The sequence below is a fragment of the Hyperoodon ampullatus genome (genome assembly GCF_949752795.1).
Source record: "Hyperoodon ampullatus genome assembly, chromosome: 12".
Taxonomy (NCBI): Eukaryota; Metazoa; Chordata; class Mammalia; order Artiodactyla; family Ziphiidae; genus Hyperoodon; species Hyperoodon ampullatus.
In genome coordinates this window covers 567,609-580,660 of record NC_136925.1, presented here as the reverse complement: position 1 = coordinate 580,660, position 13,052 = coordinate 567,609, and the positions used below count along the sequence as shown (strand labels likewise).

General features: G+C 38.5%; 1 protein-coding gene across 29 annotated transcripts in view; it reads right to left on the bottom strand.

The window, feature by feature from the left end:
* SNAP91 (synaptosome associated protein 91) overlaps positions 1-13,052 on the bottom strand; it is a gene marked incomplete at both ends in the record, with an annotated part of 154,046 nt that overhangs the window by 84,666 nt on the left and 56,328 nt on the right. For 22 of the 29 annotated variants that reach the window (XM_079716444.1, XM_079716417.1, XM_079716439.1 and 19 more), the window contains 3 exons: positions 241-282; positions 4,238-4,344; positions 12,470-12,581. In XM_079716444.1, the coding sequence (XP_079572570.1) occupies positions 241-282; positions 4,238-4,344; positions 12,470-12,581 (261 nt within the window). The remainder of the gene's footprint in view (positions 1-240; positions 283-4,237; positions 4,345-12,469; positions 12,582-13,052) is intronic. The other 7 variants (XM_079716419.1, XM_079716421.1, XM_079716426.1 and 4 more) reach the window with 1 other exon arrangement.

Below are 13,052 nucleotides of genomic sequence, written 5' to 3'. Positions count from 1 at the left end.
TTGCCTTTAAAGAGGAAACGATTTTATAAGAGTAGGGAAATATTCATATTATCTCCAGAAATATATTTAATAGCTAAAAAAGAAATAGCAAGTTAGAATGATTTCCAAGAAAGGTGGTTGGCCTACATTCAAAAATGCATTAAATGCTTACAAGACTCTGCCCTAGATAAGACCATTTATGGTAAACTATGGATTAATAATTTCATGCATACTAAATTTTTCACTCAGAGAATCACTTACCTGTGTGAGGTCAGGAATGTCACCTTTATCAATGCCAACTTGCTGCGGATTAAAAAAAAGTTGCTTAATAGGTTTTTAAAAATTAATTTCTTAGATCACCTATAGAATTAGTTAAAACCACAGCTCAATCTTGGTATAAAATAATTATTATTACATATATCAATCTCACTTTGAATGTGTGCTTTTTGTGGAGTTTTCCACTCAACATAAGAGCAATGATTTTGGCAATATAGATATAACAAATGTACAGAACTTTGCTAGAACCTGAAAAAAGAACTTAGGAAACTGAAGTGTAAAAGGTTTCCTCCATGGTTAATGGCAACTAAAATTTTTTAAAAATGCTTTGACTAAATTTAAATTGTTAATTATGCCCAGTCAGTCCTCTGGACAGGGAATGTTCACTGAATTTTAATAACTTGCTCAGGGTGTAGTTTCCACCCTTCCTCACACAGAGAGAACCACTGTGACATCCAAGACGTATCCTTCCAGAGTTTCTTTATGCATATCCAAGGAAACAGTAAATCCATAGTTATTTCCCGCATTATTATACAATAATAGTGTATTATATACACTGGGATTATACTTTTCATTTAACAATACATCTTGGAACTATATCCATATTAATATACAGAATTTCCTCATTTTTAAACAGATTCCTTGTCTTAAAATTTATTTAACAAGTCACCTATTAATGAACATTTAAGTTGCTTGCAATCCCTTGCCATTGCAAGCAATGCTGCACACATCACTTTGCACCTGTGTGGACACATCTGTAGGACACATTTGTAGAAGTGGAGTTACTAGATAAAAGCAAATGTGAATTTTAAATTTTGGTAGCTTGGGGGATGAAGAGAAGGGAGGGAGGGAGGGGCAGAAATAGAAAGTGCTATCAAGACTGCAAATATGGGAATGTATTAATAAAGGTGAATCAATGAAGAGAGTACACAGGTGTTCACTATACAAGCTTATCAACTCTTGTAGGTTTGAAAATTATTCAAAATAAAAAGCTGGGGAAAAATACAAATCATAACTTCATTCTCTCATTCTATATAAATGATGAAACTGAGGCTTAAAGAAACAAAGCGGGTTAACGCAAGTCTCTCTGTGAGAAACGAAGTGCTTCATTATGCTGATGGAAATGTGGAAGCAAATACAGGAAGCCTAAGTGTCGGCTCCTGAAAGACAATAAGGTAAACTGGAGAGGGGCAAGTCCACTTGTGTGCCAAATGCTGAGCTAACTTCTTTCCTTTGCATTTTCTATATCTAAAGCAGCGTAGGGAGACGCAACAGGGAAGAGATATGGGGATATATGTATATGTATAGCTGATTTACTTTGTTATAAAGCAGAAACTAACACACCATTGTAAAGCAATTATACTCCAATAAAGATGTTAAAAAAAATAAAAAATAAAAAATAACGCAGCGTTTCTCAGCCTTGGTTCTATTGACATTTTGGGATGATAATTCTTTGCTGGGGGCTGTCTTATGTCTGCCCTAAACTCCCATTCTTTCAAAGTATGGAAATTATAAATGAAGGCAACTTCATTCTATTTATTTCCGTATTTCAATACCTCTTGAGATGATCCATTAAAATAAATATGAATATGAATGAAGTCAGTGTTTTTTAAATTAAAGCATTATGGGTCCCTAATATTGGAATCACCTCCTTAAAAGGTGATGCGATTCTATTAAGTGTGTAACTCTGTTAAAGGAATTCTTCCTTTACAGTGCTATTCTTACTGTCCTGAACTTCTGAACCACAATGGAGTTGGAGGATGGAGATGAAGTGTGATTGTATTACAGAAATCTCATCACGTTCTATCTGCAAGTATTCTGGGAGACATAACTCCTATGAGTTGGTATTTACCTTGGAATAGCAAACTAAGGTAAGTTCGTTTAGCAGACATGCCTATTACTTGTAAAATAACCATTTTACAAAGTTTCAGTTGTCTGCTTTAGGATACTTCAGTATAAGAATTCAAAGCACAGGAAGTTTTCTGTACTTCAAGCAACTCCTCTGCAAAATCTGAATATATCCATAGGAATTATTCAATTACTCCACATTTCTTTTAATATGATGGGAAACAATGTTAACATTTGCCATATAGCCTATATAGTGTTGTATTTTAAAAACAACATTCTTGCAAGTCATCTACACATTCTTCAGGCAAATGGTATTAACAACAGGGTAGCTTATTGGGTAGGAGTCCATACATATGTACACCACACAAGCACTGCTTGGTAGAAAAGAGAAGCTTCGTGTATTTGTTGAAAACTGTATTTACCAATCATAACCAAACCATTCAACACTGGTATCCAGTAAGTGTTTAAATTATGAACAATGCAATTTAAATGTGAAAGAAAACACTAACGGTTAACCCATTGTGATTAGTGTTTATTCTATTAAAAATAATTTTGTAAATTAGTATCCATTCTATAAAAAGTCTTAGTCATAATGTTTGAATAAAATTAAAATATTTATTATGTTGTTTAAAGACAAACTCTCAAAATGACATCTAATTTCTGTATACCTCCTTCTAAGCAGCCTGAAATGGACGTGTGATAACACGAGGTTATCAAGAGACACAAAGTAAAATTTTACATGTAAGAATAGAAGGAACTGATATATCACCACCCCTTTTCTCAAGGAGACCTTGAGCCAGCCTTATTATGCTGATTAGAGAAATATTTACCCCAAATTGTAACACGTCCAGCTCTTTACTTTTTCGATATACACAACATCAGATGGGAACACTGGGAAGCATGTGCATCAGGAATTAACTGAACAGTGAAATAACCTTCTGCCCTGGGTGTTTAGGTATAATTGATCTTCTCACAGAAAGAAATTAGGAAAATTTTGCTAGATTACATTGATAATTACAGTTGAACCATGGGAAAATCATATCAAATACAAAAAATAAAACTTGTGTAGCAGCAAAAGTTTCAAGCCTTCCTTAAAGGCCACCAACATCAATAAACCCATGGAAATATACATGAACATGCTTCAATGTATATGTAATTTATTAAGCTAATCTTTACCTTTTGTTTCCCATATTGATTTTTTTTAACAAATTCTGATTATAAACTGTATGGATCTAAGCTCAAGAGACAGTACTTTGCAAGATTACTTTGGTTTTGGAATTTGAATGTGACAATTATCACTCCTGTGAATAAATGAAATGTGAAGAATAATGCTTGGACTAGAGTGCTTTTGAAACTATGTGTATAAAATGTCTGTTCTTGTGCCATATTCTGAAAATGGCGAAAACAGCAAAAACATGGCATGAATGTCCCACGTCCACAGCATTTTATGCTTTGTTGGTGAGCTTCAGAACCCTTCCCATAAAACACTTCAGTCAGCCCTAGCAATCAGTTAGTTGACAAGCAAGATAAGAACCCATTTGTCACCCTGACAAAGGAATGTAATAAAATGTCATAATTTCCACTATGAGTCAATCGTTGGATTTCATAAGAGAAGACACCAATTTACAGATAACCTCAGGAACAACTGTATGGTTACACAGTTATTGTGATTACGTATAAAGAGACATCCTTAAGACACAATTTATAAACTTTATAAAATTAATTATACTTTGTTTTCTTTTTTCCTTGTATTGAAATCATTTTGACAAAGTAAGGAAAGTCAGGGTTTATCGTTTACATGCTAAGAACAATGGACAGGCTTTTCTAAGGGCTTTTTCCTACCGTTCAATACAAAGGAAGCACTTTCTTACAATCAAGGACAGCCATGAGGTAAGATGGGGGGACAAACCACCTTGCAAAGCTGTGAGCTCATCATCCATGAAACATTTATTTGGACACAGGATATCTTCTGATTGAAACGCAAGAGTGCAGAGCACAGCTCTGGGTGAGAAACAGGATGAAATGTCTTCCAAGGCTACTTCCAACCCTAATAACCTGTGACTCTGTGGCAGAATGTCATGCCAGATTATGAACTCTACTGTTTACTCCAGATACATGTGTTAATATTACTTACCTCTGCAACTTTGAGAAATTCAGACACTCGTGTCATCCTAGTTAGAAATCGTTTGTAAATTTCTAGAGCATCTTTACATTGTCCTTTCTTCATTTCAAAAAACTTTTCTAGAAGAGATAGATAAGCATTTCGAAAAGTGTATTACATTCAATCTTCTTCTAAGCTTACGTTGATACTATTACTTAACAACTTTAATGTTTGAATCAAAACACTTGGCACTAAAACTTATGGGAAATATTAAAAACACCTAAACAAGGGAGGTCTGAGTAGTTTAGGAAAGGTGTTATGTTCTAAGGTGTCTCACATGAAACAATTTAAATAATGAAAATACAGTTAATGTAGAAGAATATATTGCCACAACAGGTATACTTCATGATACATATATTGTAATATTCTGTTTCAGAAAACAGCATCAAATTCTTGCTGATAACAATCTCAAAATTTAAAACTGCACCCTACAGAATCCTTATTTTCTTACTAGTTCACTATAAAGCAATAATCTATATATTATAAAGCAATAATCTATAAACTTCCCTGAATTAAAGAATTCTTTAAATTGTCTACACTCCATATAAGTGATACTTGCTTTTACTGGTCATCAACTATTTCTTTCAAACATTACATCTTTTTGTTATAAAATAGTGGAGTTTCATCCCTTCTAGTCCATAATCGTATCCTCTTTCTCAACTTTTAGCCTTCTAGACAGAAAAACAAAGGGTCCTTTTGCTGCTCTCTTCTGCCTCCCAAGACTAGAATTCAGTGATGAATTATAATTGTAGTATGAGAGTGTATTTTCTCCATACATGTTTTGAAGAAAACTAGCATTTTAACAGTGCTTTCCCCAGCCAGTCATTCATCCATTCATTCAGTCAAAAATTACTGACATTGCGGACGGAGACACACTCGGCCAGTGTCTACAATAGCTCCCTGGCAACCCTGGATCATAACTGATGGCTCAGTATCTTATTTCATATTTGCACATGGTTAAGCATATGCCATTTTTATGCTCTCTCACATTTGAAAGTTCTGGATTTCATTCGGCATGTAATTTTACTACCTCAAAAGTATTTTTAATTTTCTCAAGAAAGGTTTAATAATATATAATTACACAAAGAACTAATTATTGAGGGTAGCTACTCATTACCTTCTGTTGACAGTCTTTTGGTAATTTTACTTTTAACATGGACCTCCCCTGTAGGGGATTCGAGGGAAGCAAAAAGATCAAGAAAACAAACACATAATGTTTTCTAATTGTTAGGATTTGAGAGGAAAGTGGGTCTTTTACAAAACGGCCAAATTTAAGTATACTTTCTTTGTCCACCCACCCTGTCTTCTAAGCTAGAGACGGAAATATGGTGTTATAGGGGAACAAATCTTTTCAGTTTAGACCTTTGAAAATTAGGACTTATTCTGGTAAAACACACCTTTCTTTTCTTTTTTTCTTTTTTTGCGGTGCGCGGGCCTCTCACTGCTGTGGCCTCTCCCGTTGCGGAGCACAGGCTCCGGATGAGCAGGGTCAGTGGCCATGGCTCATGGGCCCAGCCACTCCGCGGCATGTGGGATCCTCCCGGATGGGGACACGAACCCGTGTCCCCTGCATCGGCAGGTGGACTCTCAACCACTGTGCCACCAGGGAAGCCCCACCTTTCTTTTTAAACAATCTTCACATAAACAATTTCTTCCAAGTGTCTAAATTACTTTTCTTTACTATAAGTTTATTTCTTTGAATCAGATCTTCAGTGATAACACAAAAAGAGAAATCAAACTGAATAATCTCAATCTCCTCTTAGAACCAATGCACCAAAAATTTAAGCAGTGTTTTTTTGTCTCCTCTGGATGCTTTTTAAGTTGTTTGTATCTTTTGTGGTAATTTAGGATTCAGCGACAAAAGAGTTTCAATAATGATGGTTTTAGGTTATAATCTCATAAGTGTTTCTGTAACAGTGGTAATGACACAGAAAAGCAACATGTACTGATCAATGCAAAGCTGTAAAGTTTCCTCACCCGCTTAAGAGACCAGAGAAATTAACACTGTTAACAGAGGGGATGGGTCACCCAGAAATGAATCTCTTTCTTTCATAATAAAGATAACATATGTTGATTTTCAGTATCTGAAATGATCAAATATTGACATTTGTAACGTGAAACTTTATAAAGTGTTGATAAATTCCCTTGTCATATTAGTACTGACTTTTGCAGAATAACTGTCCGAGGAAAAGAACCAGATGAAAAGGTTTCTCATCCCTGTGAAACAAACTGAGACCTTGCATGTAGGCTATTACTAACGACCACTAGTCAGTAAGGGAATCATCTTCTTACTCATGCGTCAGAGTTTCATTACAGTGATAAAATGTTTGCTAAGATTTGCACCACTGTTGATTCCAACAGTAGATGTAGAGAACTGGTCATGAAGTCCTTGACTAAGACTCACCCATGATAAATTTATAAAGTTAATTCCTAGCGCTTAGTTAGTAAACAAACAAAAAACAAACCTGTATCAAAACACTTGGGATACTGCATATACTTCTCTTCTAGAGTGTTACTTTTACAAGAGCAAGTTGACAATGCTGAATGAAGGCCACTCAACACCACAGTGTCGTGAGGCCAGAATGTACAACTACCACTTTTGAAAGGTTAGGTCTCTAATGTGAAAAGGTACAACTCTTCTCCTTTTCTGCTCCTAATCTTAGGCAAGAGACTCTCTTTTTCAAATTAAATGAAATAAAAAATATACGTTGAATGTTTATTATTTTAATATAAGGAGAAAATGCATGCTTATACACTCCATCTGTAAAGTCAACATAAAGTAAAGCAGAGCAGCATTGAAGGAGTGTCCAAGACAATAACAGAGGAGAGTCACATGACAACATCTTTAATTGCTGAATCAATGGTAAAGGCATTAAGTCCAACGTTCACGAAGCAGAAGTGGGGATGAAGCGGGGGTACACTGGGGCGAGAGGATGAGAATGAAGCAACAGAACTTCATTTCTGATGGCACAGATTTTAGTCAGTGGGCAACTCCAAGTTTGAGGTAAGAACACAATATTTAAATTTAAGTGTCAACAAATAAGCAGACGTGCAAAACTGAAGCTCAGGAGGAAGGGAAGGACTGAAAGGATAGAGGTGAGACTCCTCATAATGGAAATAATAAGTTTCCCAGTGAAGAGTACACAGAGAAAGCAAAACAGCAGATGGCTGGACATGAACTTTAGCAAAAGCTCACATTTATGAGTTGTAAAGAAGATTAAGATCAGCCAGCAAAAGCAAATGGAAGTCTATCTTACTTGGCTTGCCACCAAACTCCCTCACCTGAAATAAAGGTGATGTGGTTTTGAACTGCACACCACGGGCAGGAATCTCTCCCCAGGAAAGGCAAAACCTCCCAGGGCACTGTATTCGATGTTGGTGACTGGCTCACCCGATTCCATTCTATCTTTTTCTAGACTCATGAGAAGCCAGGGATCTGGATGCAGATTTAGTTCTGCACTTTAGACAGACCTGTGGGCGATCTGGAAGGTGAAACTGAGGCAGCAGCAACAGGCTTCCTGTACCTGAACAGCTGTTTCTTATGGCAAGTGATAAGATCCTTGGAGGGTGAGCTATCTTTCACAGCATTTCACTGTCACCCTCCAGCTTTCCTGGGCTTTAGGGAATAACTGTCACAGTCACAGCCACTTGATCTGACTCCCTACTCCCTGGATTATAGCTTCACGTGTCCATTCTCCAGCCCCCTAGTGTTGTAAGGCAGCCGAGATTGTTTCAGCATACTTTCAAGTAGTGGCCTCTCAAGCAGTAGCTTCCCTAGAGCACAAGAACTGGTTACTTCAGGAGCATCTCAGGAGGCCGAGACCAGAACCAGTTCCTGTAGGCTTCCCATAATTAAATGAAGACCTAACCCCTTGTTTTGAATCCCTTTCTACTTCGAATAAGTAGAGTGGTTTCTGTTTATTGCATAGACACAGTATTTGGTGGCTGAAGAGGCTGTAGAAATCAGACCCTCAAAAATGTCAAAGGGAGGAATCTGGGATTAGATATATAACCTGAATGAATCTGAAGGCAGTGATGACCACCTGCAACTAGTGGAGAATGGGATTCTCGGAATCTGTGTTGCACAGGAGCAAAATAATTACTTAAATTATGACCTGTGGTTTTCTGAAATAAGCACCTGGAATGAAGCTTATCAGAACAAGCAGCTGCTGGGATAGACCATGATGAGAACAAGGCAGATGGAACTGTGGGGTGGACGGCTGCTCCCGACTCCACTGGAGAGCTTAAAAAGGAAAATGACAACACAGGATTTAAAATGACTGGCTCGGGCTTCCCTGGTGGCGCAGTGGTTGAGAGTCCGCCTGCCGATGCAGGGGATACGGGTTCGTGCCCCGGTCTGGGAAGATCCCACATGCCGCGGAGCAGCTGGGCCCGTGAGCCATGGCCGCTGAGCCTGCGCATCCGGAGCCTGTGCTCTGCAACGGGAGTGGCCACAACAGTGAGAGGCCCGCATATCGCAAAAAAAATAAAAATAAAAAAAAATAAAATAAAATGACTGGCTCAAGGCTCCAGTCAGACTGTGGTACTCCAAGCTGCCCTAAAATAATCGTATCCTTACAGACACAGGGCTGTCATCGCCAAAGTCAGAGAGTCTAATCTTGTGAGTTGCTGAATTATAATGTATGTGGGCAAGTTAAATTTCCAGCTTCAACATGGTCTCCTTTGTGAAAGTTAGGACTCTTATTGAAAAAGAAAACTGGAAAGGAAAGTACTTGGGTAGATTCAAACCAAAATGAACTACCCTTGTTGGAAAAACTTTTCTTTCTCAGTCTGAAGAGGCTGGTCCTGCGTTGCTGGGAGATCCTGTGATCAACCCACCTTCCACGAGGGAATAAAAATTCTCCTCATGCTCTGTCCCTCGACTTCTTACCCCCTTCCCCTTGCCAACTGCTTCAATACCTAGAATGAGATTTAGAACCCAGCAATCCAGCATGTCCTCAGGAGACAAGTACAAAGCCTGACTCTAGAGGAAAAAAACATCCATGCTAAAAGACGTGCAAGACTGTGCAAATTCATGCTGGCAGTCAGGATGCCAGATAAAATACAAGACACTGAGTTAAATTTAAATTGTAAAAGATAATTTTTAGCATAAGTAGGTCCCAGATATTCCATGGGACTTACTAATACTAAAAAAGTTACTCACGTTGATCTGAATACAAATTGAATGAGATGTCCTGTATTTTTTTCCTCCTGAATCAGGCAATCCTAATTGATAAAAATCTAGAGAATTCAAATAAATTCTAAAGGTTCTGAGCAGTAAAGAAGGACCATTACGTTCGTTTTTGTGATGTCACTGATAATTCATCAATTTGGGTGAACATGCCAAGAAGCACCGATTGAAAATGTTGGCCTGTATAGCCAGGACGTGGAAGCAACCTAAGTGTCCATTGACCGATGAATGGATAAAGATGTGGCACATATATACAATGGAATATTACTCAGCCATAAAAAGAAATGAAATTAAGTTATTTGTAGTGAGGTGGATGGACCTAGAGTCTGTCATACAGAGTGAAGTAAGTCAGAAAGAGAAAAACAAATACTATACGCTAACATATACATATGGAATCTAAGAAAAAAAGGTTCTGATGAACCTAGGGGCAGGACAGGAATAAAGACACAGATGTAGAGAATGGACTTGAGGACACGGGGAGGGGGAAGGGTAAGCTGGGACAAAGTGAGAGAGTGGCATGGACATATATACACTACCAAATGTAAAATAGATAGCTAGTGGGAAGCAGCTGCATAGCACAGGGAGACCAGCTCGGTGCTTTGTGACCACCTAGAGGGGTGAGATAGGGAGGGTGGGAGGGAGATATAAGGAGGAAGAGTTATGGGGATATATGTATATGTATAACTGATTCACTTTGTTATAAAGCAGAAACTAACACACCATTGCAAAGCAATTATACTCCAATAAAGATGTTAAAAAAAAAAATGCTGGCCTGAACATCCGGAAGTGGATCTAACATAGTTAGATCCCAAACTAGTCCCCCAAACCCAGCACCATCCAGGCCCTCACTAGGTATGCAAATTCTCAGGCCCTACCCCAGACCTACTGAATTAGAAACTCTTAGTATCTAGCAACCTCAATTTTAATAAGCCCTCCAGATATTCTTGAGTAAGAGCCTTGAAACACAGCCAAAAGCATCTATTCCTACGCTTCTGCAAAGGGACATTTACCAAAGTGACTACACACATGGGAAAGGGGACATACCCAGAATTTTCAGGGACACAGACTCTAAGCCGATGCTAGTCTCTGGGGATCCAAAATGTCACTATATTTTCTACAGATATGAGTGGAGGCTTTCTGGGGATTAGGAGATTTAAAAAAAATTAGATCCAGTGGATGCATGAAACTATCAGTGGTTATTTCCCCAGTTTCCTGAATACATAGATGAAATACTTTGAAATACACAGAAATACTTTAAACCTAGCAGGATCCCCACATTGGTTTCATGATCTCTACAAAGATACAGGGTAGCAATTCCATCATATTCCCAGTTAACTTGCATACCTGGTTTGTGCAAAAGATGAGTGAATCTTAGAGATGAACTGTAGGTTACTGGAAACTTAATCAGGCGATGATTCTTACCTGCAGCGATCCAGAGGTGTCCTCCTTTCCAGCATAAAATCAGCACAGTTGCTGACACGTGATAAGCATCTATCAAACTAGCAAGTTCTTTTCTATCTACCCCAGTAGACACAGCCCAGCAGAAGTAGTTTTCTTTCATCTGGCAGGGATGCCAGTACATGGTCACTGTCTTATTTCAAGTATATTAACCTCTCTGGCTGTCATAATGTCACTGGATATCATTTGATGACATCAGGTTGACTGTGGCTGGTGGGAAAGAATTTCAGGTATGCTAGGTGCCTAATAAGTCACAGGCAGGTCAAGGGGAAGGAGAGAGAACCTATGAAAGCCCAGGGACCTGTTACATCAATGCAGTTTCTGCGGGTCCAAAGGTCCCTCCATCTGAAAGACACATTGCTTCACCTTGCACTCTCTGTAACGAAAATGCAGGCAAAAGTTTTGCTGAGCTTTTTTTGGTTTTGGAGGTAACATAGACAACATGTGTATGTGCTGCTCTAAACGGAGTATCGGTGTATGGTGTCAGCTGGAAGCAGGGCCCAGATCAAGGAAGACGCTGCAACTGCTCCAACCTGGGGCCACTCGGGCCTTTGTTCCTGCAGAGCTAAAGGCACTGCAAGTGTGTACAGCAGATCCAAATGCTGCAGGACGACTCTGGCACATGCCAGTAGGAAAATACAACAGAAGCCTCTAGCGCTTTGGAGCAAGGCCATTTCTTTTTCAGATAGTAACTGATCTCCTTTGGAAAAACTGCTCTAGGCTTGCCTCTAGAGACTGAAATTCTGACCAGAGAATACCAAGTGATCATAAGACCTCAAGTGATATCTTATACACCAAACCATAAAGCTAGACAAATGCAAGAATATACTCCATCATCAAATGGAGGCGGTAATATAAGCGATCAGCCTCGAGCAGTGCCTGAATACCCATGTAGGTTGTATGAACAGGTGGCTCATACACCCAGCATATCTACATCTTCTGGACGGCTACTTCTCCCTCCAGTCATGCCTATAGCCTCTGGGGAGATCCTTATGACCAGCTGACAGAGGGGAAAAAACCAATTCAAGCTTGGTTTAGAGATGTTTTCTCAGACTGACACTAGGTGGAAGTGGTTTGCTGAATCATTATACCCCAGAAAGGGGTGACCTTGTCAGTAGAAAGAAATCTTTTACTGTAGGCCAAACGTCAAGCAGTGTATCTATCTGATTTTCACTTTATGGCAAATGAAAGATAGTGAGATGTATGGAACTACATCAAAATAGGAGCATCTCCAGGGGAGGCATCAGAGGTAGTTGTCAGCACAGTGGAACAGTTATGTATCGTTACGGGACTTATTCCAAAAGGCAAAGTTTAGAACCTGCTCCTTCGGTCATTCCAAAATTTTGTAAGCATCAGAATCCCTGTATGAAATCTCTTTCTGCTGAAAATACCTAGAATGCTTTCCATTCCCTGCACTTGATCTCGACATAAGAACACACACAGAAATGTGACCTGAATGAGCCGTGTATTTAGATTTTTATGAAGTCTGCAGCATCCAAATCTTTGCATTCTGATATAGTCTCTCTTCACAGACACCATTCAGTAGTTCTACCTACCAAGTAAATTAATAACTCCATCGTTGTAGCAAGCAAAAAGTTTGATAAGGTCCTTGAAAAGAAGCATAAATGCAGCATTTATGACACCATTTGTTAGTTCATTTGGATGTACCTAGAAACAGATGAAAATTTCATAAGTGAACTGCAGATCATTAAATGACAATTTTTCTCAGAGCATGTTAAGAAGTCTCAAATGATTGCTAAGAAATTCATTCATATTCACCAAATGCTGCGTAAGTCTTTGAGTAACACTACCAATATCAAAAACTGGATTGCCTATTTTTTTGCTTCAATTTAAGTCAATGAAGTTAGTCCTATCAACTATAAGACATAGATACATTCTATTTGATTAATGATCCACAGATAAATCAAATCCAACTTTTGAACACCTGGACTCCTGTTGCTTTTACTATGCCATATTACATTCTTCTCCTTCCCCTGTGTAATGATCTCTGTGGAAGGGTTCAGGCTCCAGGGGCCTGCAGTGACTCAGAGAGGAAGCCTAGCATAGGGAAAACATGCCTTAGCCGGCTACCCCTAAAATAATTCTGGAGACTCATAGTATTCACCCACCCACCAAATA